Source organism: Candida tropicalis (assembly GCF_000006335.3).
Source record: "Candida tropicalis MYA-3404 genomic scaffold supercont3.8, whole genome shotgun sequence".
Taxonomy (NCBI): domain Eukaryota; kingdom Fungi; phylum Ascomycota; class Pichiomycetes; order Serinales; family Debaryomycetaceae; genus Candida; species Candida tropicalis.
The window spans coordinates 615162-639596 of record NW_003020060.1 but is presented as its reverse complement, the minus strand read 5'-3'; the positions used below and the strand labels follow the sequence as shown (position 1 = coordinate 639596).

Sequence of the window (24435 nt, the reverse complement as noted above, 5' to 3'; positions counted from 1 at the left end):
ATTCTTTGGTAATAGTGTTGAATCCTATACGATTTGCTGGATTTAGTCTTTATCTTAAGTGAGTGCTCATTCTGGTTATGGATATCAGTGGTTTTAATTGAGAACCCTAATGCATCAACTGGTTATTGCACAATTTGGGCTGCATTGGGACCCCTTTGGCTGCTGTTATGCCCTGCATCACGTAACAGTTGAGGGGTCTTCTGTATGACAACTATGCTATGGAATCCCATTCACCATTGGCCGGATCTCACTTTCGGTTTGCCCATGTAATCACGTGGTGATTGGTTTTGTGTCATTTCTGACTAAGCTTTTCTTTTGATATGCCCCATACATTATTTTTTGGTATGCCACCGTATTCTTTGGTATGCTTCTTCGGGGGTTTTATGTTATGCTCGGATGCAGTTATATTGTAATGCTCGGCTAAAGTTATATTGTAATGCCCGGCTCCATGTTTATTTGATATGCTCGGGTAAAGCTAATTTGATATGCTCGGGTGAGTATATTTTTGGTATGCCTGGTGGCCCCTATTTGTTATGCCTGGTGGTCCCTCTTTGTTATGCTCGGGTGAGTTTATATTGTTATGCTCGGCCGAAACTAATTTGATATGCCTCCTCGAATGTTGTTTGTTATGCCTCTTCCAACGTTTTATGGTATGCCGGGTGAACCCTGTATGTTATGCTGGGCTGGATCATATATGATATGCCCGGTGATTGTATCTAGAGTTTTGTGATTCACCGACCCTGAATGCGTCATCTTGTTGCAAGCTTTCCTAAAGCTCAATCATCAAGGGACCTGAGGCATGACCGGAACTATGTGTTGAAGGTCGGAAGTGCTTAGCATGTGTGGAAGCCAATGTTTGACAGAGGTGTCCACTTGATATCCTGGTAGTTGCTAAATCATTATAGGAGTATAGCTCCTCGATCTGAGTGAACAGGCAGTCATATTTATAGGATAAGATCATGAATTCAAGGTGTCCATTTCCCTTTAATTATCAATGCATTATCAAGTCATCCACGGCTTCAATTGATGGATAGTAGGATAATAGATTGACTATAGCCAACATGTAGACTAATAGATAGAATACCAGGACTAAAGCGTGAAATAAAGACAAATATTCCACACATTAAATATGCCATTGGTGTACTTTATTAGCTGTATTTCAAGATCCACAACCTATAATACTAATGGAGTTGTCAGAACCTGTGATAGCAACAGTTGTAGCAGCTACACAAACTGTAGCAACGGCTCTGTGATTAGTAGTAGGCATAATAATTACCAAATCTATTTCTGTATAAGTTTACATGCAATACCATATGATAAAGCAGACATATATACAGCTGTCCACTATGTGATACTAGTGTGTCTACTTCCCTTTTGATAACCCACGTTCTACTATACTTCTAACTCACATACAACGTACAATGTCAGTGTTTCTTCATACATTATATCAAACTTTAATTCATTATATTGGTGGCAATGGCACAACTAACGTTCTTAAAAGTATCATAGATGGCAATTCACTACTCTTTATGCAATTCCATGGTGATTTCAACCATTTGGGTATTGTCACTGTTGGTGTCTATTGGACTATGAAATGTCGTTTGCACCCTTTGTCGCAAGTTCAATGTTGCATGTCGCATTTACCGTGTTGCATAAATCATGTCGCATCAGTCATGTCGGATGTACCATGTCGCGTATCTCGTGTCGCACCCACCATGTCGCATCAACCATGTCGCTGGTACCTACGACATGTGTATCCATGCGACACATATGACGGGCGACATTTTAAGGTTTATCCGATATAAGACATTTTTGACAGAAAAAAAGTTTGACACTCAGATAATGTCAGAGCACACATATTAGCTACCACGCGACATATGCGGAAAAGGAAAAGGAAAAGTAGAAACGGAGATATCATAATGTCGCACGACAGTCGCTTTTTTTCCATGTCGTAAAATTCTACAACTAATTGTACGTGTGGAAATTATTGCCAAACACAGCAAAGATATTTGTATAGTCATATGGAGACTGAATAAGACTTACAATGCTGTTATTCAAATATGAGAGGTATTACGTAGGATACCGGAACACTGCTGACCCGGAACTGGGCGATTATCGGGTCATATCGTTAGAAAGGGTCTTACATATAGATCACAAAGCCTGGTTTCCCCTTCAAGATGCAGCATATTACTAACGAAGAATAACATAAAAGCGCTCAACTAATGGGATAACAAAAAAAAAGAGTGGAGGCAGCTGCATAACAAAATGATCTTTGTGTTCTATCATATCAAACTCCTGGCATAGCAAAGGTGTTTTTGTTATGCTGATTATTTCGATATGCTAGCTATTTCGATATGCTAGTTATTTCGATATGCTGATTATTTGATATGCTGATTATTTGATATGTTGTTTATTTGTTATGTTGACTAGTTTGATATGTCATTTGTTTGATATGTGTCTTATTTGTTATGTATATTATTTGATATGACATTTATTTGTTATGCTATTTATTTGATATGTCATTTGTTTGTCATGCTCTATATTTGTTATGCTGTGTGTTTGTTATGCCCGATATTTGGTATGCTGATTTATTTGATATGGCATTTATTTGTTATGCTCGATATTTGTTATGCTTGTTGTTCATTTTTTTTGTTACACTGCGAAACACTTTGATATGCACTAGTAAATTTATTTGTTATCCAGCTAGTTGACGTGTTTTCTGGTATGCTGGTTCTATTTATGGTATGATCGTATCTCACACTGTTTCTATACTCTATTCCTCACTTCAGTTCGTATTATATGAACGTAATTTGCAAGTACACTAATTTTCAAAATATAAACTGATGGGAAATTTTGATGGTGTTTTGCTGCAAATTTATACAGAAAATACACAACAAATAGAACACACACATATCTAGTAACTACAATGTAACACGTAGCAAAATTAACTCACACTAAGTTCAGCGTATACGTTTCCATTATCATTTCACGTTGTCTCCAGGCATCTGTGGTCCTGTACTGTTAGCAGTAGACAACTTAGTGGTGCTACCAAAACACAAATTCACCACTTTGCACGACCATCGCGGAATTTCCTCTAAATGAACCAATTACAGATTAGCACCTGGTTACAGGTGTTGGTGGACAAAAGCAGACACAATGGACGTGTGTGTCTCTATTATGGTGTTGTAAGATGTTGTGTGTTGTCTAGCTGGAGTACTCACATGTGTGTTAGTGTCAATTGCAACACACAAGATCCTCTTAGTGGAGACCAACAATAGCAAATGCCAGCTCAGCAATTGGAAGGAGCTATTTATACTGCATCATTTTCCTTCACCAATCTCTTGCCTGAAATCAAATTCTGGGTACTTTCTTGTGGTGGTTCCCTACACTTTTTCGGGTAATTTGCTCCTGTATTTTCGGCTATTGCAAAAGTTTTTTCTAAGGGTGTGGGATTGAAACACAGACACAGACGCAGGTATCAAACACAAAAAGGGGGTGAACTGACCATACATAAGGGAGTTTTCTGAACACGTTAATAATGGAATTGAACAAGATAGGACAGTTTTCAATGACTTCTGGATGGTTTTAATGTTGATTTTTCTCACAATTTTAGGCCGATTTGGGTAGTTTAGAATGGTGTCTCTGATGCCTTGTTTTTGTAATCTCAGTGGTGGTTGTAAAAAATTTAACAGCAAATCTAGCTGGATATGGTAATTGTAGATGAAGTAGATCTATGCATTTCTTGTCTGTGCTTGTGAACAATTAGTTTTTCAAAAGATAAAGGATATAATCTGGATATTGTTTTGTATTATTTAGCAGCAACAGAAGTATAAGTTGCATTCCTCTTTGTGTCGAGTAATTGCTCTTCTAGGATATATTGTAGTTAATTCTCTGGTGGAAAACTTCATGATATCGCCAGAAAGTGGTAACTTCACTGCGATGCAAAAAGTGGCAACTCACTATGTATCAAAAAACGGGAAACTTCATTATTCTTCCAGTAATGGAAAACTTATTGATGTTGAAAAGTTTGGAAACTTCTACTACATTTTCAATCAGCTTTGCTGTAAACTCAGAGACTCCTTCGGGCGTAGGACACAAAATTTCACGGTGGCCAGTGCGACCTCTTTTACCCGTCACGAGCATTTTCTTACTACATTTTGATGTGGGAGAATCCTTGTGCGAGGGGTTGGGCGGATAGTCGAATCCAGACCACCCATTAATGCTAGTCAATACAGCAATTGGGATTATATTCTAGATAATATAGCCACCACTAAATCTTAATGTAGGAGCAGTCCATGGGTGAACTGAAGTAGAAATGGCAATACGCTGAGTAAAGTTAGAACGTTAACGCGGTAATAGGAATCAATTTTAACTACATTCTGAATGGGTATAGGCAACTTTGGGTACAATTTTATCGCAATATATTTATGAAGGGTAGGCAAAAGTATAGGAGAAATTGTGCGGACCAGACATTATGTTTGGTGTCTTCGCAATTAACTCCTGGGTATAGTGTCCAATCGCAAAGACAATACATTTTGCTGAATTCTATAGAACAATACTGATTCTCCTTAGGTATGATACATATCACTTTCAGATGTTGATCAATTCTGGGTGCCTCATTCGTTCCTAATCGCGTTGATTACAATCATTATCTAATGGTACTAGCGGCCGGTGATTCATGTAGAACAGTACATTGCCAAACCTATTTCTAGCACATCTTTGTCGTGTTGGGGATACTTCTGTGTGAACATTTCATGTTTCATTCTCTGACAGCTATAGCCTTCGATTCCTTTGTTCCTAGTAATATCAGCGGCAATAATTTGAAACCATAGTACTTTATTTGGCAAAAGTGTCCCTAGGGTAAATTGTTTTCATCAGGGAACAATTTCATCTTTTAAATGGAATGTCTGGGACAATAAACATGTAGGGATTAGCAAAAGCTTCGCTTTAAAATTAAGGTTGATGACTAAAGCTTTGACCCACTCAGTCCATCACTTCTAATTCAATCGTTTTGTGAACATTCCTCTACATCAAATGGCCTCTGCATCACCTTTACTTAAGGTTAGTCAAAATATATCAAAATTGAATATAGTAGAAATTTATATCAAGGACATAAGCATTGAAACATAAAAGATTGAAGAACCATTGTATGTCGGATATCTTCTTAGTCTATTCGTATTATGAGCAGTTGACTATATGTGCAACATAGATTATGAATGGTAAACTAGACTGCACATTTTCGTAGTACAGAAGACTTTAAGGAGGGTAAATTATAGTAAAATACTAAGTTGAAAAGATTAAGGACTATTGCTACTAATTGTCCAGAGGCAGTTCTTCAATGCCTTAAAACGGTAGCAAGAGTAGCGGCTTACGCCCACTAGGAGTAACTGACATACATTTATTAGAGACTTCATTGCCAGTCCACTCTATTCAGTAGCCCTTGTCTGACTATTTAGAAGTTGAAGATACAAATATGAACAGACTAACGGCAGTAATGAGTTAGATTTTAGACGGATAAGCATTAGAGAATAATAGTAATTCACTTATGACGCAATAACTAATTCCATTACATCTGGTCGCTTTCGTGCATAGTAGTCAAACTAATTATGAAAGATCCTAAATAATGCTCAGAAATTTGGAAATGAATGCTGATTACGAAGCATTAATGGTTACATTATCGTTTCTGAAAGACCCCAATCATCATAGAATATTTTAGCGATATTGCAATCTGCTGTTCAACTGAAGTTCATTATTACCACCTTGATTGACATTCGCCACTGGTCAATATTTGTCTAAAATACTTGTTCAATAATAAATACAATGATACTGATTAGTTCTCTAGGTACAACAACATGGGCGTACATATTGTGCTGGTAACTGGTGTCTAGGTCCTCAGAACTTTAGCAGAAAGTGTACTCAAACTGATAGAAATTCGGCCATTAGATTGAAGAAAAATGCGCGCGAAGCTTGGCCAAACCAACCTGAGAAAGATAAATAAGGTCATTCATTTTGTTCTGTTTGTGTTTCTGAGTCGCACTTTTGCAACACGAGACGCATATATTTTAGCAGAGCAACTAATAGTAGGGCGGGGCTATCCTGAGATTTTCTTGCTACAGTGATATCTTTTCGCCGTACTTGCCACCCATGAGGCGCTCGTGTAAGTCGAATATTCTTTTAAACTTTTATTTATTACCTACAAATAACTTCATCAAGTCATTTATCATACTCTGTAAAATAGCCCAAACAAATTGCATCTAGATAACTACAATACTTTGAATCAAGGTTAGCAATGCACAATAAAGCTATTGTTACAATGAATTTAGTAAATGAATTGGAACCAGCAGTATTTGCTATCAAATTTTTTACAACCAGCACTAAGATTACAAAAACAAGTCACCAGAATCACCGTTCCAAACTACCCAAATCGACCCGAAAATGTAAGAAAAATCAACATTAAAGTCATCCAGACGTCATTGAAAACTGTCCTATCTTGTTCAATTCCATTATTAACGTGTTCAGAAAACTCCCTTATGTATGGTCAGTTCACCCCCTTTTTGTGTTTGATACCTGCGTCTGTGTCTGTGTTTCAATCCCACACCCTTAGAAAAAAACTTTTGCAACAGCCGAAAATACAGGAGCAAATTACCCGAAAAAGTGTAAGGAACCACCACATGAAAGTACCCAGAATTTGATTTCAGGCAAGAGATGGGTGAAGGAAAATGATGCAGTATAAATAGCTACTTCGAATTGCTGAGCTGGCATTTGCTATTGTTGGTCTCCACTAAGAGGATCTTGTGTGTTGCAATTGACACTAACACACATGTGAGTACTCCAGCTAGACAACACACAACATCTTACAACACCGTAATAGAAACACACACGTCCATTGTGTCTGCTTTTGTCCACCAACAACTGTTACCAGGTGCTAATCTGTAATTGGTTCATTTAGAGGAAATTCCGCGGTGGTCGTGCAAAGTGGTGGATTTGTGTTTTGGTAGCGCCACCGAGTTGTCTTCGGCAAACAGTACAGGATCACAGATGCCTGGAAACAACGTGAAATGATAATGGAAACGTATACGCTGAGCTTAGTGTGAGTTAATTTTGCTACGTGTTACATTGTAGTTACTAGATATGTGTGTGTTCTATTTGTTGTGCATTTTCTGTATAAATTTGCAGCAAAACACCATCAAAATTTCCCATCAGTTTGTGTTTTGAAAGTTTGTGCATTTGTAAATTACGTTCATATAACACGAACTGAACTGAGGAATAGAGTATAGAAACAGCATGAGATACGATCATACCATAAATGGAACCAGCATACCAGAAAACACGTCAACTAGTTGGATAACAAATAAATTTACTAGTGCATATCAAAGTGTTTCGCAGCATAACAAAAAAAAATGAACAACAAGCATAACAAATATCGAGCATAACATATATAGAGAATAACAAATATATATCATAACAAATAAATGCCATATCAAATAAATGCCATATCAAATAAATGCCATATCAAATAAATCAGCATACCAAATATCGAGCATAACAAACACACAGCATAACAAATATAGAGCATAACAAACAAATGACATAACAAATATAGAGCATAACAATAAATTATCATAACAAATAAACAACATATCAAAATAATCAGCATATCAAACTAGTCAACATATCGAAATAATCAGCATAACAAACTAGTCAGCGTATCAAACTAGTCAGCATATCGAAGTAGCTAGCATATCGAAATAGCTAGCATATCGAAATAATCAGCGTAACAAAAATAACTTTGCTATGCCAGGAGTTTGATATGATAGAACACAAAGATCTTTTTGTTATGCAGCTGCCTCCACTCATTTTTTGTTATTCCATTAGTTGAGCGCTTTTATGTTATTCTTCGTTAATGATATGCGTCACCTTGAAAAGGAAGCCAGGCTTTGTGATCTATATGTAAGACCCTTTCCAACAATATGACCCGATAATTTCCCACTTCCGGGTCAGCAGTGTTCCGGTATCCTACGTAATACCTCTCATATTTGAATAACAGCATTGTAAGTCTTATTCAGTCTCCATATGACTATACAAATATCTTTGCTGTGTTTGGCAATAATTTCCACACGTACAATTAGTTGTAGAATTTTACGACATGGAAAAAAAGCGACTGTCGTGCGACATTATGATATCTCCGTTTCTACTTTTCCTTTTCCTTTTCCGCATATGTCGCGTGGTAGCTAATATGTGTGCTCTGACATTATCTGAGTGTCAAACTTTTTTTCTGTCAAAAATGTCTTATATCGGATAAACCTTAAAATGTTGCCCGTCATATGTGTCGCATGGATACACATGTCGTAGGTACCAGCGACATGGTTGATGCGACATGGTGGGTGCGACACGAGATACGCGACATGGTACATCCGACATGACTGATGCGACATGATTTATGCGACACGGTAAATGCGACATGCAACATTGAACTTGCGACAAAGGGTGCAAACGACATTTCATAGTCCAATAGACACCAACAGTGACAATACCCAAATGGTTGAAATCACCATGGAATTGCATAAAGAGTAGTGAATTGCCATCTATGATACTTTTAAGAACGTTAGTTGTGCCATTGCCACCAATATAATGAATTAAAGTTTGATATAATGTATGAAGAAACACTGACATTGTACGTTGTATGTGAGTTAGAAGTATAGTAGAACGTGGGTTATCAAAAGGGAAGTAGACACACTAGTATCACATAGTGGACAGCTGTATATATGTCTGCTTTATCATATGGTATTGCATGTAAACTTATACAGAAATAGATTTGGTAATTGTTATGTCTACTACTAATCACAGAGCCGTTGCTACAGCTTGTATAGCTGCTACAACTGTTGCTATCACAGTTTCTGACAACTCAATTAGTATTACAGGTTGTGGGTCTTGAAAGTAGCTAATAAAGTACACCAATGGCATATTTAATGTGTGGAATATTTGGCTTTATTTCACGCTTTAGCCCTGTTACAATATCTATTAGTCTACATGTTGGCTATGGTCAATCTATTACCTAGATAATCATCAATTGAACTTGTGGATAACTCTATAATGCATTGATAATTAACGGGAAATGGACACCTTGAAATCATGATCTTATCCCACAAACATGAATGCCTGTTCACTCAGATTGAAAAGCCATACTCCTATAATGATTTAGCAACTACCAGGATATCAAGTGGACACCTCTGTCAAACATTGGCTTCCACACATGCTAAGCACTTCCGACCTTCGACACATAGTTCCGGTCATGCCTCAGGTCCCTTGATGATTGAGCTTTAGGAAAGCTTGCAACAAGATGACGCATTCAGGGTCGGTGAATCACAAAACTCTAGATACAATCACCGGGCATATCATATATGATCCAGCCCAGCATAACATACAGGGTTCACCCGGCATACCATAAAACGTTGGAAGAGGCATAACAAACAACATTCGAGGAGGCATAACAAAAAACATTCGGAGAGGCATAACAATATAAATTCACCCGAGCATAACAAAGAGGGACCACCGGGCATAACAAATAGGGACCACCAGGCATACCAAAAATATACTCACCCGAGCATATCAAATTAGCTTTACCCGAGCATATCAAATAAACATGGAGCTGGGCATAACAAACTAATTTCGGCCGAGCATTACAATATAACTTTAGCCGAGCATTACAATATAACTGCATCCGAGCATAACATAAAACCCCCGAAGAAGCATACCAAAGAATACGGTGGCATACCAAAAAATAATGTATGGGGCATATCAAAAGAAAAGCTTAGTCAGAAATGACACAAAACCAATCACCACGTGATTACATGGGCAAACCGAAAGTGAGATCCGGCCAATGGTGAATGGGATTCCATAGCATAGTTGTCATACAGAAGACCCCTCAACTGTTACGTGATGCAGGGCATAACAGCAGCCAAAGGGGTCCCAAGGCAGCCCAAATTGTGCAGTAACCAGTTGATGCATTAGGGTTCTCAATTAAAACCACTGATACCCATAACCAGAATGAGCACTCACTTAAGATAAAGACTAAATCCAGCAAATCGTATAGGATTCAACACTATTACCAAAGAATAGGGTATTCTTCCATTTCATTACCAGCCACTTGTTCACCGAAATTAGATATCACAAGTCTCTTTGATAGCTGCAACACATTGGTGACAAACAAATTACCCCGAGACTAATGCAGTTCATTGTGACAGTTACCGAAGCAATTGAACAAGGCACTGAGCGGGTGAAACACGATGAAATATTGATGAACTAGTACCTCATAAAAAAATAATCGTTTCATACTTCATGTTACCTTGTTTCTCGTCCTTGATCTGTCCATTAAGGCTTATTAGTAAATTTTCGAATTTCAGCTCTCTGTATCACTGCAACAAAATTAAAAATCCTAGCAAGAATCAAACAAATGGTTGATATTGTGGAATTTCCACTTACCCATCTTTCATGAATTGTTAATAAAGATTGAAATCCAGATGATGCCAAAATGATACTACAAGTATAGGCTGTCAGAAGATATTGACTGCTCTTTGATTTTAAGTCCAGTTTCTTTTAAAGACTCTCCTTAAACTCAACATTGAAGCATCCCCAACTTGCTAAAGTAATAAACGATATCACAGAAAAAACAACACTGATAAATGAAATTCGATAGTCCTTGAATTCCAGTCTCTTATTCACAATTAATACCACCACAAACACCAAAAATGCCATTACGAGCCACCAAGGAGATGGCAGAAATCTAGCCTTAACGATATTGTACTCCTTCACGGTTTCAGTTGAATGGCTGTAGCGACGGTCTTCAAGATTCTGTACTACTACCGTCGCAATTAGAAATTTCACTGAACAGCTGTAAGGTAATACATTAAAGAAGAATCCAGTAAGTCCAGAAGACTTGGCGGAATTCCTTTTTAAAATCAATGCCATAATATTATATTGAATGCCCAATAGAAATAGTATTGTAGCAAGACAGGTAATCGATGACTGGTTGGGTTTCGACACGGATTCTGATTCCTTACTCGTTGCCATTGATTGACATTTGTGAATATGTCAGTCTTGAAATACATAACTTCCACATAAATATCCAGATGCAACACTGAAATAGATTAATAAGCTAGTGGTATCTCTATCTCCACAAATCATATCAACAGAAGTGATTAGAAATATGGCAACGCCGGACATTAGCAGTACATCTGCTGAACCTAAAATTGTCTCTTCAGTCAAGGATATTACTATCAGACTAACATTCTCAGGCGACTTTTTCTTAAGAACGTCACTTTTCTTTTGTTTTGAATCCAGTTTGGTGCCTGTCAATCCTTGACAAATTGAAATCGGAGCAAAAAAAAAAGACATATGTATCCACTGTTTTGCTATTTTATTTTAAGAAGTCGTGAGGTATTTATAGCTTAACAAATTGATTTATTGGTTTTGAGCGGTTTCATTTTATTACTGGTTAATGTGTGTACCGTCTATATAGTCCACATACTATGTTCCATTTGACACTGTAGTTATATAGCACGTGTGATATGAACAAACCACTGTAGCTCTAGAATGAAGTCGGCCGAGGATTTAGTACGAAGAAATTTCCACGCCGAAATAGTACATGGAGAAAAAAAAATTTTTCTTTGACAGATAAACATTGAATGATCTGACTTTGGAGTAATTCATACGATCAACTTGTATTTACATTAGATCATGTTAGTGGCAAGTAAAGGTGTCTTAGTGCAATGTGATCCTTCTATTAAAGCATTGATAATACAAATTGATTCAACAAGTCCGGGGATAATTTTGGAGGAGTTAGATGATACCCATTTGTTAATCCAACATGACAAGGTTGATATTGTTAAGGCAGAATTAAACCGCTTGTTATCGAAGAATATCTATAACCCCTTTGAAGAAGAATAAAGTTATTGAAAGTGGATTAGGTAATAGATGTCTTTATTTCATCAGTAGGTTGCCCCTTGGTCATTTGCGGTAGTTATTGGGAGATGACGACGACACGAATAAAGGAAATATGATATTGAGACGCCCTGGGAGTTTTTGATTTGGTTTACAAAGGGATCGTTACAGGGGAAGGGTCATTTTATGAATGGTTTAATAATGGCAAGAATTGCGATAGAGACAGTTAACAGATGGCACCTGTCGGCGACTTGGAAACCAAACTTAGATAAATAGTGAATAGACGTGATTATAGAATTGGTTATTATGTTGAGGTACAGCACTCCTGCCAAACTGAGATATATACTCTATATGTGTAATTACTATTTCTTACAACACTTTTTTTTTTAAGAAAAGACTAATATGAATTCGTGGGGTTATGTATATTGTTCTATATGATGTTACAATAAAGCTATCATTCAATTTGAGTTAGGGGAGATGGCGATTTCTCCATTTTGGAAGCACCTTTATCATCAAGATTTAACTCTTGCAATATATTTTCATCAAACTGCAACGATTCGATGTTTTCGTTCTCAAATTTCTTCTCGTTATGCAACTGACTAATCATTTCCGTAATGTAGCCATAAATGGAGTCCACTTCAGTTATTTCATTGAATTGCTCCTTTTCTTCATCACTCATAGTTTGTACAGTGGCAGCTAGTTTATTATAGTAGTTCTCATAGATTGCTACTATTGCATTGGATAAATTATTCATCAAGAAATGACTAACAACAGGATCGTCAATGAACAGGGTAATTCTCGAATAAAAGGAAGGAATTTCCGAAATCAAATTATCTCTAAATGAACAAATAACAGATATAGAAACTTCCGATTGGGATTCAGGTAACATCAATGGGTGACATATAGTGTTTGAACACTCATTTATCAACGATGTAACGGCATTTCCAAGTTCAATTTCAATTTCCTGGTTTGCATCAATCATGTTGCTGATAATTTTTGGTACTGCTTTACTTGCCAAGTCGATTAAGCCATTGTTATTAAGTTTAAAGTTTCTGGTTTTTATCATTTGCCAGATATCTACCAACCCGCTAGTGAAATCAATCTGGTAATCTGATCGGGTATATTGGATGTCAAACGTGTTTATTTGACGTCTTAGAATCAACAAGTTTCTAAGATAGATCAACTTGGCATCTATGGATCCCATATGTGCAGTTGCTAAGGATAAGAATTCACCCCGAAGCAATTCAATACAGGCATGAACGATATAATGAGCTAGATCATCAAACACCACAGAATTGATTAGTTCATAAATATTAGACAACAACGTCAATGATTTCCCAAGCGGCAAGTATATATCCGGGAATAAATTTTCGCTATAATCTGCATTCAATGATTCATTCCTTTTGTTTTCACTAGAAGTACCACCACTGACTTGGTATCCACACTTTAAATCTGTTACATTTGGTTTGAAACGAATCAATTTCTCATCAACGTATTTCTGGATTCGGAAAACTAATCTGCTCTGAACCTCATCAAGCAAAGGTTGGAAAAGCACACCATGATCAACCAGAATTCCTTCATTAGCACCACCTGCATTGATAAAGGAACCATCTTGATCCTGGTTGTCAAATTCGTAATACTTTTGTAACAATGTTGTTAACTGGCACAAGTGACTAATGTTCAGCTCACGCAAAACCAATAAGCGAACCACATCATACAATGGTTCCAAAACTTTCTTCAAGAACAGATACCATTCGTTCATAACATAATCATCCAGACTCCGAGGAACAAAGAATCTCTTAAATAAACCAAGCTCTTTCTCGACAACTTTCTCAAAATAGGAAATCTGGTCTTGACATGTTTGTACCAACTCAGGAGTGTTGTTCGTATAAATTGAGTCGATTGTAGAAGTCTTCTCGATATATAATTTCAAAAATGCAAGCCTATCAGCAAAATACCTATTCAAAACATCGTGTAACAACCCATTGTATTCAGGATGAGTGGAAGCTTGTTCTTGAATTTGAAGGATCAACTCATTGAATGCGTCCTGATTTTCTTTAAGGTAATTACTATATTCATGGTATAACAATAAATCAATTGTCAATTGCATTTGCTTTTTATCCAGAGCCTCGTTGTGCAACTTATTGGTCACAGAATCAGCAATAGACTTTAATTCTTTACCTAAATAATTTCGAATTAACGAAAGTGCCCTTGTCATGCATTGTCTGAAACGGCTTGCATATAACTCTGACTGACTGAAATCTGGGTGCTCCTCAACAAATGCTAAAGACAAATCAAGCTTTTTCAAAATAGAATCAATAAAGAATTCTCTTCTAGAATTTAATAGATGAGTACCCGATCGTGACAAGTTCTTGGTAACAAAATCCAAGTATTCAAAGTGTTGCAAGTATTCGTTGATTTGTTCGTATTTGCTTTGGCACGATGTTTGTAAATCCAATAATTCGTTGGCTTCCTTGTCAAAATCGAGCGTATCATGGGAAATCTTTCTGTATTTGGACAACATTGATTCAACGTTGGACAATATATTATCTGTATCATCGACAAATTCCTTCACTTGAGTTTTGTTCCTCTTAACAATATTTTGGAAGTTCAATATCGTATCCAATTGGAAATCGTTGATGACGGTAATATGGTGTGGATCCAAGATGAAGTCGTAGTCATAAGTATTGAGGTAACGAGCTTGGATACTTTGTGTTTCTGCCTCTGTTAAAGGGTAGGTTGTATGAACTTCAGGGAGGTGGCTGGTCAAACATTGAGGTCTATTTTCTCCAGATAGATAGCTAACAGATTGTGCTCTAGTATGCTTGATGGTTTGTTGATTAGGTGGACTGGTAACATTCTCGTGAGTGCCGTGAACTTTTAAAAGATTGTCCAAGCGATTTCCATCCATAGAATCATTCGGCACATCATTGGCAATCTTTTGAACAATGGACTTGCTTCTACCTCGAGGCATGATTAAGTACGAATGAGTCAATTACCAAATGTAGATAGCAAAAGTTATACTATTGCTTGAGTGAGTTGATTTTTGGTTCGTGGTCAATTTTTCAGTTTTCAAGTTTTTGATTTTTTTTTTGGTTCTCATTCTTAGTTCACACGTAATCGTCGAAGAAAAAATAGAATCAGATCCAGAACAATTGAGTGCAATTTTTTTTTTATATAACCATCCCGATGATAGACGCGTTCGTCAGTGTCATCAACAAGACAACGAAATGAATGATCCCAGAGATGAAACAATAGATTCAGATACCGTATTAACAGAAGATTCATCAGATGAATTGAAGGATTTGGTTAAAGAGTTTGAATTGAAGTATGAGCAATTGAAGAAACAAAAGAAGCTTAAGAAATTAGCCCAAAAGCAACAAACAAAGCAAAAGGAACATAGAGATAATCAGACTGAAGTTCCCCAGACACCAGAAAAACAAAAGAATAAAGATGTCATAGAAGAGGTAGTTACTAGACGGCCAGAGCAAGATCACAAAGCTCCAGTGATGAAAGAACCTTCGAACTTTGTTAGAAAGCTATACGAAGCAAATTATAGTCATAGTAGTGATTCTAAAATTGATTATTCGAAAAGAATGCAAGAGTTTCGTCTACATAAGTACAAATCTAATCCTGTGACGGTAAATGATGAGCTAGAACCTATATCTAAGATGTATTTGCGGAAAAGGTATCTCACTTCAGCTCAAGTTGAAGCAGCTGTTGAAGAAATCGACAGTGAGATGAAGTTTTTAAAGATTGAAAAGTTTTTAGCAAAAACAAACAAATCAAACAACTATGCTGATCCACCTTATTCTAACTGGTGTCTTGTGGGCTTTGTTTTGTTCAAATCACCCATTCAGGTCACATCTAATAACAAGAAATATATGAAGTTGAGAATAGGAAGTTTTGTCAACTCAATAGAAATAATGTTATTTGATAAGGCGTTTGAGAAATATTTCAAAGTCCAACAGGGAGATTTGCTCTTTATTTTAAACCCATTGATCAATAGATATGAAATACAGGTAAGCAAAGGTCAGTATAGATCTGGGTTCAATTTGAAAATAGATAACATGAACTTGTCGAGTATTTTAGAAGTAGGGTCCATTAGAGACTTTGGAATTTGCAGATACATTAGGAAACTGGATAATTCACGCTGTAATAATGCGATCAATATCAAGAATCAAGAATTATGTGACATTCACATGGATATGAAATTTAAATCTAGCACAAGGATGGAGCTTAATGGGAGCGTATCTATCAGGTCTCCAAAGAAAGGAAACAGCAAAATGTACATGGACAATAGGGGATCTGGTTATATTAAGCAATTTAATGAAGATACTACGGTGGTTGGTTTGAGCAATAGTTCGCCTTTTGACAACAAGCGCTACCAAGACCCCAAGATATTGCAAACACAGATTAAACGAAGAAAATTAGTTGACGAGAAAGCAAATGAAAGATTGGAAAAGAAGTTAAATAATTTAGGTTCGAGATCGTTACTTTCAAATCTTCAATTATCACAATCGCATTCAACTTCGAAAGAAGGAGCAAAAAAGGTGTTTACCAATTCAATGTTATCGCAAATAGGGTATGATCCAACTGGAGCTTTGTCGAATACCAAGGCAGATAAGAATAAAGATAAAACAATACTCCAGGAGTTGCGTGAGTTGAGCACTTCATCCAGCAAATCTTTAACTCGATCCAAAGAAGATAGACAACAAAGAATTTCGAAATGGAAGTCAAATGAGTTGGAACAGAAAGAACAGCCTACAACAGTGTTTGTTGACAAGCGGAGACGTGTTATTCACACGAATGAAGATTCTGACGAAAGTGACGATGACGATATTGATATAAAGTTTGATAGTGCTGAAGATCGACAACGGTATTCAAAAATGGTTGCAAAGCAATAATTTCATTGTGTATGATCAAATAGGAGAATGGGGACTGTTCCATTAATACATATTTTGTTCTTTGATTCAAGTTGGTAGAGCTTACCACAAAATAGTAGATTCAATAGATAATCCCAGCTTCTGACTCATTTAAGGTTTCATCTGTAGAGTTTGTGTATAAATGACTTAGCCATCGGCATTTATGTTGAGTAAAGAGTAATACCTAGCGAGAATGCCGCTAACAATAGCTGCAGCAAAGGCGAAAGAGAGAGGGAGGGGAAGGAGGAACTGTAAGGAGAAACAAAATAATAATAAAAAAAAAACGGATGCCCGGAAGTAACTTGACTTTGTTACTGTTAGTCACGTGTCAAGGTCATCCGGAAATATGTGAATGCAACAGGAATCTGTCATCAAAGAGGAAATGCGCTTACTCTATTTTTACTTTCGGTGGGAACATAGCCATCTGTCTACACACACACACATAGATAGATACACACATTCCCCCCTTTTTATTTCTCCTTGCAACCTTATTTCATCCACAACACTTCTCTATGCTATTGCCGTGGGCTAAGGGACTAGCGGAAGATCTTGTCTAGAATCGAAGTCCGAAATGGGACTTTCTAAAAATAATACATAACCACAGTTTGTACACAAATGTATGCAACAACAATTCCCTTGGTGAACACCACCACCACCACTTCTACCACCACCACAGTAACAATGACAAGAAAAATCGTCTAACAAAAAAAGAAATGAAATGAAAAGCATCTTGTGTGCAAAAGAAGGACGCCTCAACGAGCTTTCAAATGACTAACTTTACTTCATGGATGAATGGCACGAGTAATTAGCTCCACGTTTCTACAGGAACTAAATGTAACAAATGCCGTGACAAAGTAACCTCTGTACTGTGGATGTGTTGGGCAATACAGTTTCTAGTTTTATTTTTTTTTTCTTGGTAAGAATTTGCCAGCGGTAGCACGGAAGTACAACTAACAACTTTAAGAGCAATAAAAAATATAACGCAGCGGAACATTTCCAAACTGTGAGGCATTTGGCTGGTTCGTGCACTCGGATGTTAACCTCCGTTTACCCCATATTTTTTTTGCTTTTGTGTGTGTGTGTGTGCGTGTGTGTTTTGTTTTGGTTTCTTTTTCTTTTTGCTGCTTGCTGCAGAATTATTTGTACACCGAAAAAGATGTCATCCAAATGTAACTAATACCGACTAGCAATAAAAAAAAGGGGAGTAAAGAAACCTATATAAATAGCCATCAATATTTCTATTATTTTTATTCTTATTCTTATTTTTTTTTTTCATTCATTCATTCATTCAACTAATTAATTCATCCATTTTATAACATATTCGAAATGTTGTCATTAACTGATTTACCAATAGATATACTCCGTTTAATACTTGATCTGTCGGAGAACAGCCATTCCTTATCACAAACTAGCAAATTATTCAACTATTTGGTTAATGAAAGATTATACAAGAACATAGTAATTTTTGACAATGATAATGAGGCTATTGTGAAACAGCGTCTGCTCCAAAGACAAACTTTTATTCATATTGATAAATTAGATTCATTCATGAACTCCTTATCTATTCGAAATTTCCGCCACATTAGAACTTTCCACATACATTGCAAATCAAATTTTAATCTGTTCAATTATGATTTAATCTACGCCAAATTCAATACATACTGGAAATATTTAGACCATCCAATCGAGTTTATTAACTTTGACATTGAAAACATCAGACAAAGACAATCAATTAACCAATATTTGGCAAACAAGAACTTTGCCCGTATAATGCAAGAAAATGATGAGATTGACATCGATACACAAGATGATGATAATTGCATTCTTAATAATTTACAAAATTTGACTATATTTAATGAACATGATGTGATCCATAGAAGAGTTGAGAATTTGAATTTGTTCTTTGAAAATAAATTTAGCAAAACTATAAATACTGAATTAGAAAACTTGAGAGTGCTACAATTGAATACTACCACATCAACAAAGTTTTTCATCGAATCATCAATTAAATGTGATAACTTACAAAAACTCGGTATCACATACTCGCATAGTTTCAGAGAAAATAAATTGAAGTTGAGTCAATTGTCAAATATCAACTTTAATAAATTGCATGACTTAGAATTAAGGTTAAATTGTTATCACCCAGACTGTGATTGCATCAGTGACTTTTACCAAGAATTGTCTCAAATTAATGATTTTAATGAACTTCGAAGATTATCAATTATCAATCGTAACTCAAAGTGTCTGTCTAAATACGATAATATCATCAATAACCAATTAACAAAAGTGCTCCAGAAATTTTCCAAATTGAACTACTTGTACATCAACTTGAATGAATTTTCCAACAACTCCACCCTGTTAAATTTGAGACGCTTTTTCAACGCGTTTAAGGATTCAAGATTGGAATGTTTGGAAATCTATGATTTCTTCAATTATTGGTTCCCTTCAATGGCTCTGTACGACAATTTACTAAACGATTGTAAATGTCATGAATGTTGCAAATCCAGAAAGATCTTCAATGCAATGGCAGAGTATGATGCTGCTAATAATTATGTCCACAATTTTAAGGATTTTTCTACTGATGATGACGTTGATAGTAATACAGAAACCACCACTGTTTGGTTAAATAAGAATTGTAATGCAAAGCTTTTGTCTTATATTATCAATCAATTGCAAACAAAACAATTTAACCAACCAATAATCTACTCAATGAACGTCAAGTATTTCAGAAAACAAGAGAATTTATTCAACAGGTTCCAGGAATTGTTTAAACACAGTTGTTTAAATTATTTAACAGAAGAAATCAAAAGAATCAACCCTAATTTCAAATCCATAAATTTTGGAGGTGTTGAAATGGTAATTGAGTAGTAATTATGTATAGTGTTTAATGATTCTTTTTTAATGTATTAATGAATTTTATGACGAATATTTTAATTATATCGGTGTAGACCTGCAACCACTAAACGTGGCATATGCTGATGTGCGGAATAAACGGTTCAAATTCCGTGCGGAATAAAAGAAGAAGTGAAAGTTTTGAAAAATATTCACTTTAAAACTCAACGAAAAAAGAACAAAAAAAAAAAAAAAAAAATCAATATCAAAATCAAAATCAAAATCAACAGAACCGCGGTATAATCGACACTAATACTTACTTACAATCAACGATGTCTGTGAAAATCACTTCCAAAGAACAAGTCAATGACTTGCTTGATAAATATGATTATTTCTTATTTGACTGTGATGGTGTATTATGGTTAGGTGATCATTTATTACCATCAATTCCAGAAACTTTATCATTATTGAAAGAAAAAAACAAGCAAGTTATATTCGTGACTAATAATTCAACTAAATCAAGAAATGATTATCTTAAAAAATTTGAAAAACTTGGTATAAATAATGTTACCAAGCAAGAAATTTTTGGATCTTCATATGCTTCTGCTATCTATATTGAAAAGATTTTGAAATTACCTAAAGATAAGAAAATTTGGGTTTTAGGAGAAAAAGGTATTGAACAAGAACTTAAAGAATTAGGATATACAACAATTGGTGGTACTGATCCAGATTTAACTTCAAATGGAACTCCATTTGATCTTAATGATCCAAGATTTAGTAATTTGGATAATGATGTTGGTTGTGTTTTATGTGGATTGTTATTTGATGTCAACTACTTGAAATTATCTTTAACTTTACAATATTTATTGAAAGATAATAAGACAATTCCATTTATTGCAACCAATATTGATTCTACTTTCCCAACTAATGGAAAATTATTGATTGGTGCTGGTTCTATTATTGAAACTGTTAGTTTTGCCAGTAGTAGACAGCCTGATGCCATCTGTGGTAAGCCAAACCAATCTATGATGAACAGTATTAAAGCTGATTTCCCTAAATTGGGAGAAAATCCAAGAAGAGGTTTGATGATTGGTGATCGTTTGAATACTGATATGAAATTCGGCAGGGATGGTAACTTGGACACCTTGTTGGTTTTAACTGGTATTGAAACAGAAGAAAATGTTAAGCAATTAAATGCAAATGAAGCTCCGACTTACTTTATTAATAAATTGGGAGACTTTTATGAATTCAATCAATAGATATATATAAAGACATTATAGATGGTTTTTTTTTTTCTTTTATTGTTTAGATTACTTTTCATAGAATATAATACAAACAGTCACGTGACATATTTTAAATTTCCTACTTTGAATCCAAAAGGGGGGGGGGAGGGAAGGAGGAGAGAGAGTAGGCTTTGTTTTCTTTATTTTCATATATTTTTGTCGTATGACGTAATGTGACCAGTGAATCTTGCGTTCAAAAAAAGAATCAGTTGCATATACCCACAATTAAATACAATAGGATTATTAAATGCACACATATATATATATAAAGGAGTAGATTACAATTGCTAGAATTATGATATTTGCTTTATCCTAATATTCCTTCACTAATGGTCTGCATTTCTTCATATTAAAATTTGCAATTTTGACGTTTTATCACCATCACCACCACCACCACCACACGAGGGACAAAGGGCAGAAGAAAAAAAAGAGAAGACACAGAGACAGAGACAGAGACAGAGAGAGAACGAGAAGAAAAATCAACAAACAGAGAAAAAAAAAAAAAAGGAAAAAGGAAAAAAAAAAAAAACTCAATTGAGAGGTAAAACACCAAATTTAAGAATTTTTATTTCGTTAACATTATTTTCCTTCTTTTTCTCTTTTTTTTTATTAGTTTGTTTCTTTAACATCCTTTGAAATACAAAGTTGAATTACAAAAGTGGGAAGAAGTCTGATATCAGGACGATCGAATTAAATCAAATCAATTCAAATCAAATAGCCAATTACCTCAGTGTGAATATCATTGTTCGTTTGATTTGCCTACAAAGAAAGGGACAGAGAGAAAAGAGAGATAGAGAGATAGAGAGACAAAGTGTGAGTGTGTTAGTGTGAGATATTACAAAGTTTATAATGCCAGAAGAAAAATTACAAAAGTTACAAGACTCAGGTCTTGTTGAATGGTCAGTTTTCAGTGAGATAGTAGCCATGGATGAAGATGAAGAAGGATTTTCTCATTCATTATTTGAAACATTTGTAAGTCAAGTTGAAGATACTTTTGAAGAAATTGATCAATATTTGAAAGAAAAAAATTTAGAAAAATTATCATCGTCGGGTCATTTCTTGAAAGGTTCAGCTGCTGCTTTAGGTTTAGCTAAAATTGCAAATGAATGTGAAAGAATTCAAAATTATGGTCATAAAATCAATTTTGATAATTTCCAATTGAAGGATACACAGAGTGCAAATTCAGATACTACGGCGAAATCAGGTATTGATAATGGAAATGAAATCAATGATAAAACAGTAGTTAATAACGATTCTACTAATAACAATACAGAGATCAATGATGATGAAAAAACTAATGATACCATACCCGACGAGTCGAGTGATGATTTTTGGATAGCTTTAATTCAAGATGCATTATCCAAAGCCAGAGATCTTTTTGTTAAATCTAGAGAAGCATTAGAAGAATATTATGATTGATATTTGTTTTTAAAAGGTTGGGATAGGTACTTTGTACAACAAATAGTTATAATTTTTTTTTTGCCTTTGAATCGTTTACCCTATTTTTTTGCCTTTGATGATTCGTTTACCCTTTTTTTAGTTTGTTTTTCTTTAATATTCGATTCTGGGGATGGCAGAGAAGTATACTCTTATAGTGCAAGTGATGATAGACATGAATTGACCTTATTAAGATTGAGGTTGGTTTTTTTTTTATAGTCTTTCAATTAATGTACAAATGGTGATTACGACATAAATTTTTCAGCTCTATAAATGGGGGGGGGGATATACTTACTTTGATCTTACATTTAGCTAGTTTCCTTTCTGCTATATAAGTATTATTCGGTCATTTCAACCAACACCTAAACATCGACAACCTTTTTGAGAACGCAAAAATCCATACGTTCTACTCTGAAATAAGGAATATATAGTAATTTACCAATGAAACTATGATGTCCATTAGGATTCAACATCTTGTTGCAATCCATCACCTCCCAACCTGGTGCAGTCGTCAAATTAGGGTATAATAATTGTGGAATGCTATCAAATTGCGAATTGTCAACAAAATAATCACATTCTGTTAAACTGACAACTTTATCCAGCTCAAATTTGTTCTTATTATTCATATTTGCTGGGATGTGTGTAGTGGATTCAAAAATATTATCCAGTTCATAGAAATCACCCGGTAACAAACCATCAAAGCCACATTCAACAAACCTCAATCTATATGAATCTGGTAAGAAAAATGATGCAGGGAAATGGTACCATTCTTTACCCATACATACATTGACTGGAGATGTGGTAGTAGCCTCTTCAAGTCTAGCAACAGTATTGAATGTTTTCAATGGTGCAGCATAATTCTCCACAAGATTCAATATTCTTAAATTCGAAACGGTAATTAAACTCAAAATAAAACCTGCTTGTAAGATAGTAAATACTTTCTTGGAAATAAAGCGTTTAACTCCCAAGGCTAACTTTGAGAGGAAAATAGCCGCCAGTAATGAAATCAATGAGTAGATCGGATAAAGAAATCTTTCTTCTTTATGTGGTTGGCTAAAAAAAATACCCATCCACACTATCAACTGCATGGAAACAAGGGTGGAAAACTCCTTTCCCTGTGAGATCATAGGGTTCAATGCCATCCCTGCTACACCTAAGGGGAATATAACATGGAAATTCAAGGCAAGATTTAAAACATAGTAACTCAATGGTTCAACACCAAAAATCTCTGGTCCTTCTCCTTCACCACCAAAAACGTTATACAAGACAATATTGATAGGTATAAACATAAATTGTTTATAATAAATAGTATCTATAAGTACTACCAAACCAACAATTCCCAGTAACACTGCCAAGATTTTAAAATATATCCCAAACTTGAGGCTTCCAGTGAAGACGGTATGATACATAGTGTAGAGACCAACAGGCACTCCGAGAGCCAATGCAAATGGCCAACCAAAGATTCCTCCAATAAAATACCAGAAAATAGCTTTGGTGATATTATTACCAAGATTCTGAGCGTCCTTACTGGTTCCAACAGCACGAAGAAGATAGGAATTTGCCAACATAGCGGTTTGCATTGCCAATGATGAAGGTAAAAGAGCCACTCCAGCATGACTCATCCCTGGAGCAATGGTATCAAAAAATAACCACCAATTGGCAAGTGTTGAAGAATAACGACGAAGAGAACTGAATAACTTCCATTCACAATAACATGTAAACCCAATAATTCCCAAAACTCGGATGGAATAGAATATCATTACTGGACTCAAGTTGAGTAGTTGAAGGATTCTTCCAAGTATATAATACGGGAATAGATAGGCATATGATCGAATCTTGTACTCAGGAGAATACTCCCAGGTTTGTTTTCCAAATCCTCGTAGTAGTAAATTTAACGGTTCCCAATAGTTGAAAGTTTCATCACAATCTGCTATTATCATGAAAAGACCAGAATATAATCTGTATAGTACATTCAAACCTAGTAATGTATACTGAATGTATGATAACTTCATGATTTG

The 24435-nt window shown here is 35.4% G+C and overlaps 11 protein-coding genes across 11 annotated transcripts; 7 read left to right on the top strand and 4 right to left on the bottom strand. All coding sequences in view use genetic code 12, as the record gives it.

The window, feature by feature from the left end:
* Positions 1-1421: 1421 nt before the first annotated feature.
* CTRG_05497 (uncharacterized protein) lies at positions 1422-1805 on the top strand (the record flags this gene model as incomplete). The annotated part of the gene is made up of 1 exon (XM_002551153.1): positions 1422-1805. One exon carries the CDS (start codon positions 1422-1424, stop codon positions 1803-1805), a length of 384 nt encoding a protein of 127 aa, XP_002551199.1.
* A 4521-nt stretch (positions 1806-6326) lies between these two features.
* On the top strand, positions 6327-6692 carry CTRG_05496 (uncharacterized protein; the record flags this gene model as incomplete). Its single annotated transcript, XM_002551152.1, has 1 exon — positions 6327-6692. One exon carries the CDS (start codon positions 6327-6329, stop codon positions 6690-6692), a length of 366 nt encoding a protein of 121 aa, XP_002551198.1.
* Positions 6693-8289: 1597 nt separating this feature from the next.
* CTRG_05495 (uncharacterized protein) lies at positions 8290-8673 on the bottom strand (the record flags this gene model as incomplete). Its single annotated transcript, XM_002551151.1, has 1 exon — positions 8290-8673. The coding sequence occupies one exon, from the start codon at positions 8671-8673 to the stop codon at positions 8290-8292; it is 384 nt and encodes a 127-aa protein (XP_002551197.1).
* Positions 8674-10596: 1923 nt separating this feature from the next.
* CTRG_05494 (uncharacterized protein) lies at positions 10597-11070 on the bottom strand (the record flags this gene model as incomplete). The annotated part of the gene is made up of 1 exon (XM_002551150.1): positions 10597-11070. One exon carries the CDS (start codon positions 11068-11070, stop codon positions 10597-10599), a length of 474 nt encoding a protein of 157 aa, XP_002551196.1.
* A 666-nt stretch (positions 11071-11736) lies between these two features.
* On the top strand, positions 11737-11946 carry CTRG_05493 (TFIIH complex subunit; the record flags this gene model as incomplete). The annotated part of the gene is made up of 1 exon (XM_002551149.1): positions 11737-11946. One exon carries the CDS (start codon positions 11737-11739, stop codon positions 11944-11946), a length of 210 nt encoding a protein of 69 aa, XP_002551195.1.
* Positions 11947-12394: 448 nt separating this feature from the next.
* On the bottom strand, positions 12395-14914 carry SEC34 (Golgi transport complex subunit; the record flags this gene model as incomplete). Its single annotated transcript, XM_002551148.1, has 1 exon — positions 12395-14914. One exon carries the CDS (start codon positions 14912-14914, stop codon positions 12395-12397), a length of 2520 nt encoding a protein of 839 aa, XP_002551194.1.
* A 256-nt stretch (positions 14915-15170) lies between these two features.
* On the top strand, positions 15171-16847 carry CTRG_05491 (uncharacterized protein; the record flags this gene model as incomplete). The annotated part of the gene is made up of 1 exon (XM_002551147.1): positions 15171-16847. The coding sequence occupies one exon, from the start codon at positions 15171-15173 to the stop codon at positions 16845-16847; it is 1677 nt and encodes a 558-aa protein (XP_002551193.1).
* Positions 16848-18191: 1344 nt separating this feature from the next.
* On the top strand, positions 18192-19733 carry CTRG_05490 (uncharacterized protein; the record flags this gene model as incomplete). The annotated part of the gene is made up of 1 exon (XM_002551146.1): positions 18192-19733. The coding sequence occupies one exon, from the start codon at positions 18192-18194 to the stop codon at positions 19731-19733; it is 1542 nt and encodes a 513-aa protein (XP_002551192.1).
* Positions 19734-20029: 296 nt separating this feature from the next.
* PHO15 (4-nitrophenylphosphatase) lies at positions 20030-20956 on the top strand (the record flags this gene model as incomplete). Its single annotated transcript, XM_002551145.1, has 1 exon — positions 20030-20956. The coding sequence occupies one exon, from the start codon at positions 20030-20032 to the stop codon at positions 20954-20956; it is 927 nt and encodes a 308-aa protein (XP_002551191.1).
* An 873-nt stretch (positions 20957-21829) lies between these two features.
* On the top strand, positions 21830-22399 carry YPD1 (Ypd1p; the record flags this gene model as incomplete). Its single annotated transcript, XM_002551144.1, has 1 exon — positions 21830-22399. One exon carries the CDS (start codon positions 21830-21832, stop codon positions 22397-22399), a length of 570 nt encoding a protein of 189 aa, XP_002551190.1.
* Positions 22400-22779: 380 nt separating this feature from the next.
* Positions 22780-24429, bottom strand: ALG9 (dolichyl-P-Man:Man(6)GlcNAc(2)-PP-dolichol alpha-1,2-mannosyltransferase; the record flags this gene model as incomplete). Its single annotated transcript, XM_002551143.1, has 1 exon — positions 22780-24429. The coding sequence occupies one exon, from the start codon at positions 24427-24429 to the stop codon at positions 22780-22782; it is 1650 nt and encodes a 549-aa protein (XP_002551189.1).
* Between the last annotated feature and the right edge of the window lie 6 nt (positions 24430-24435).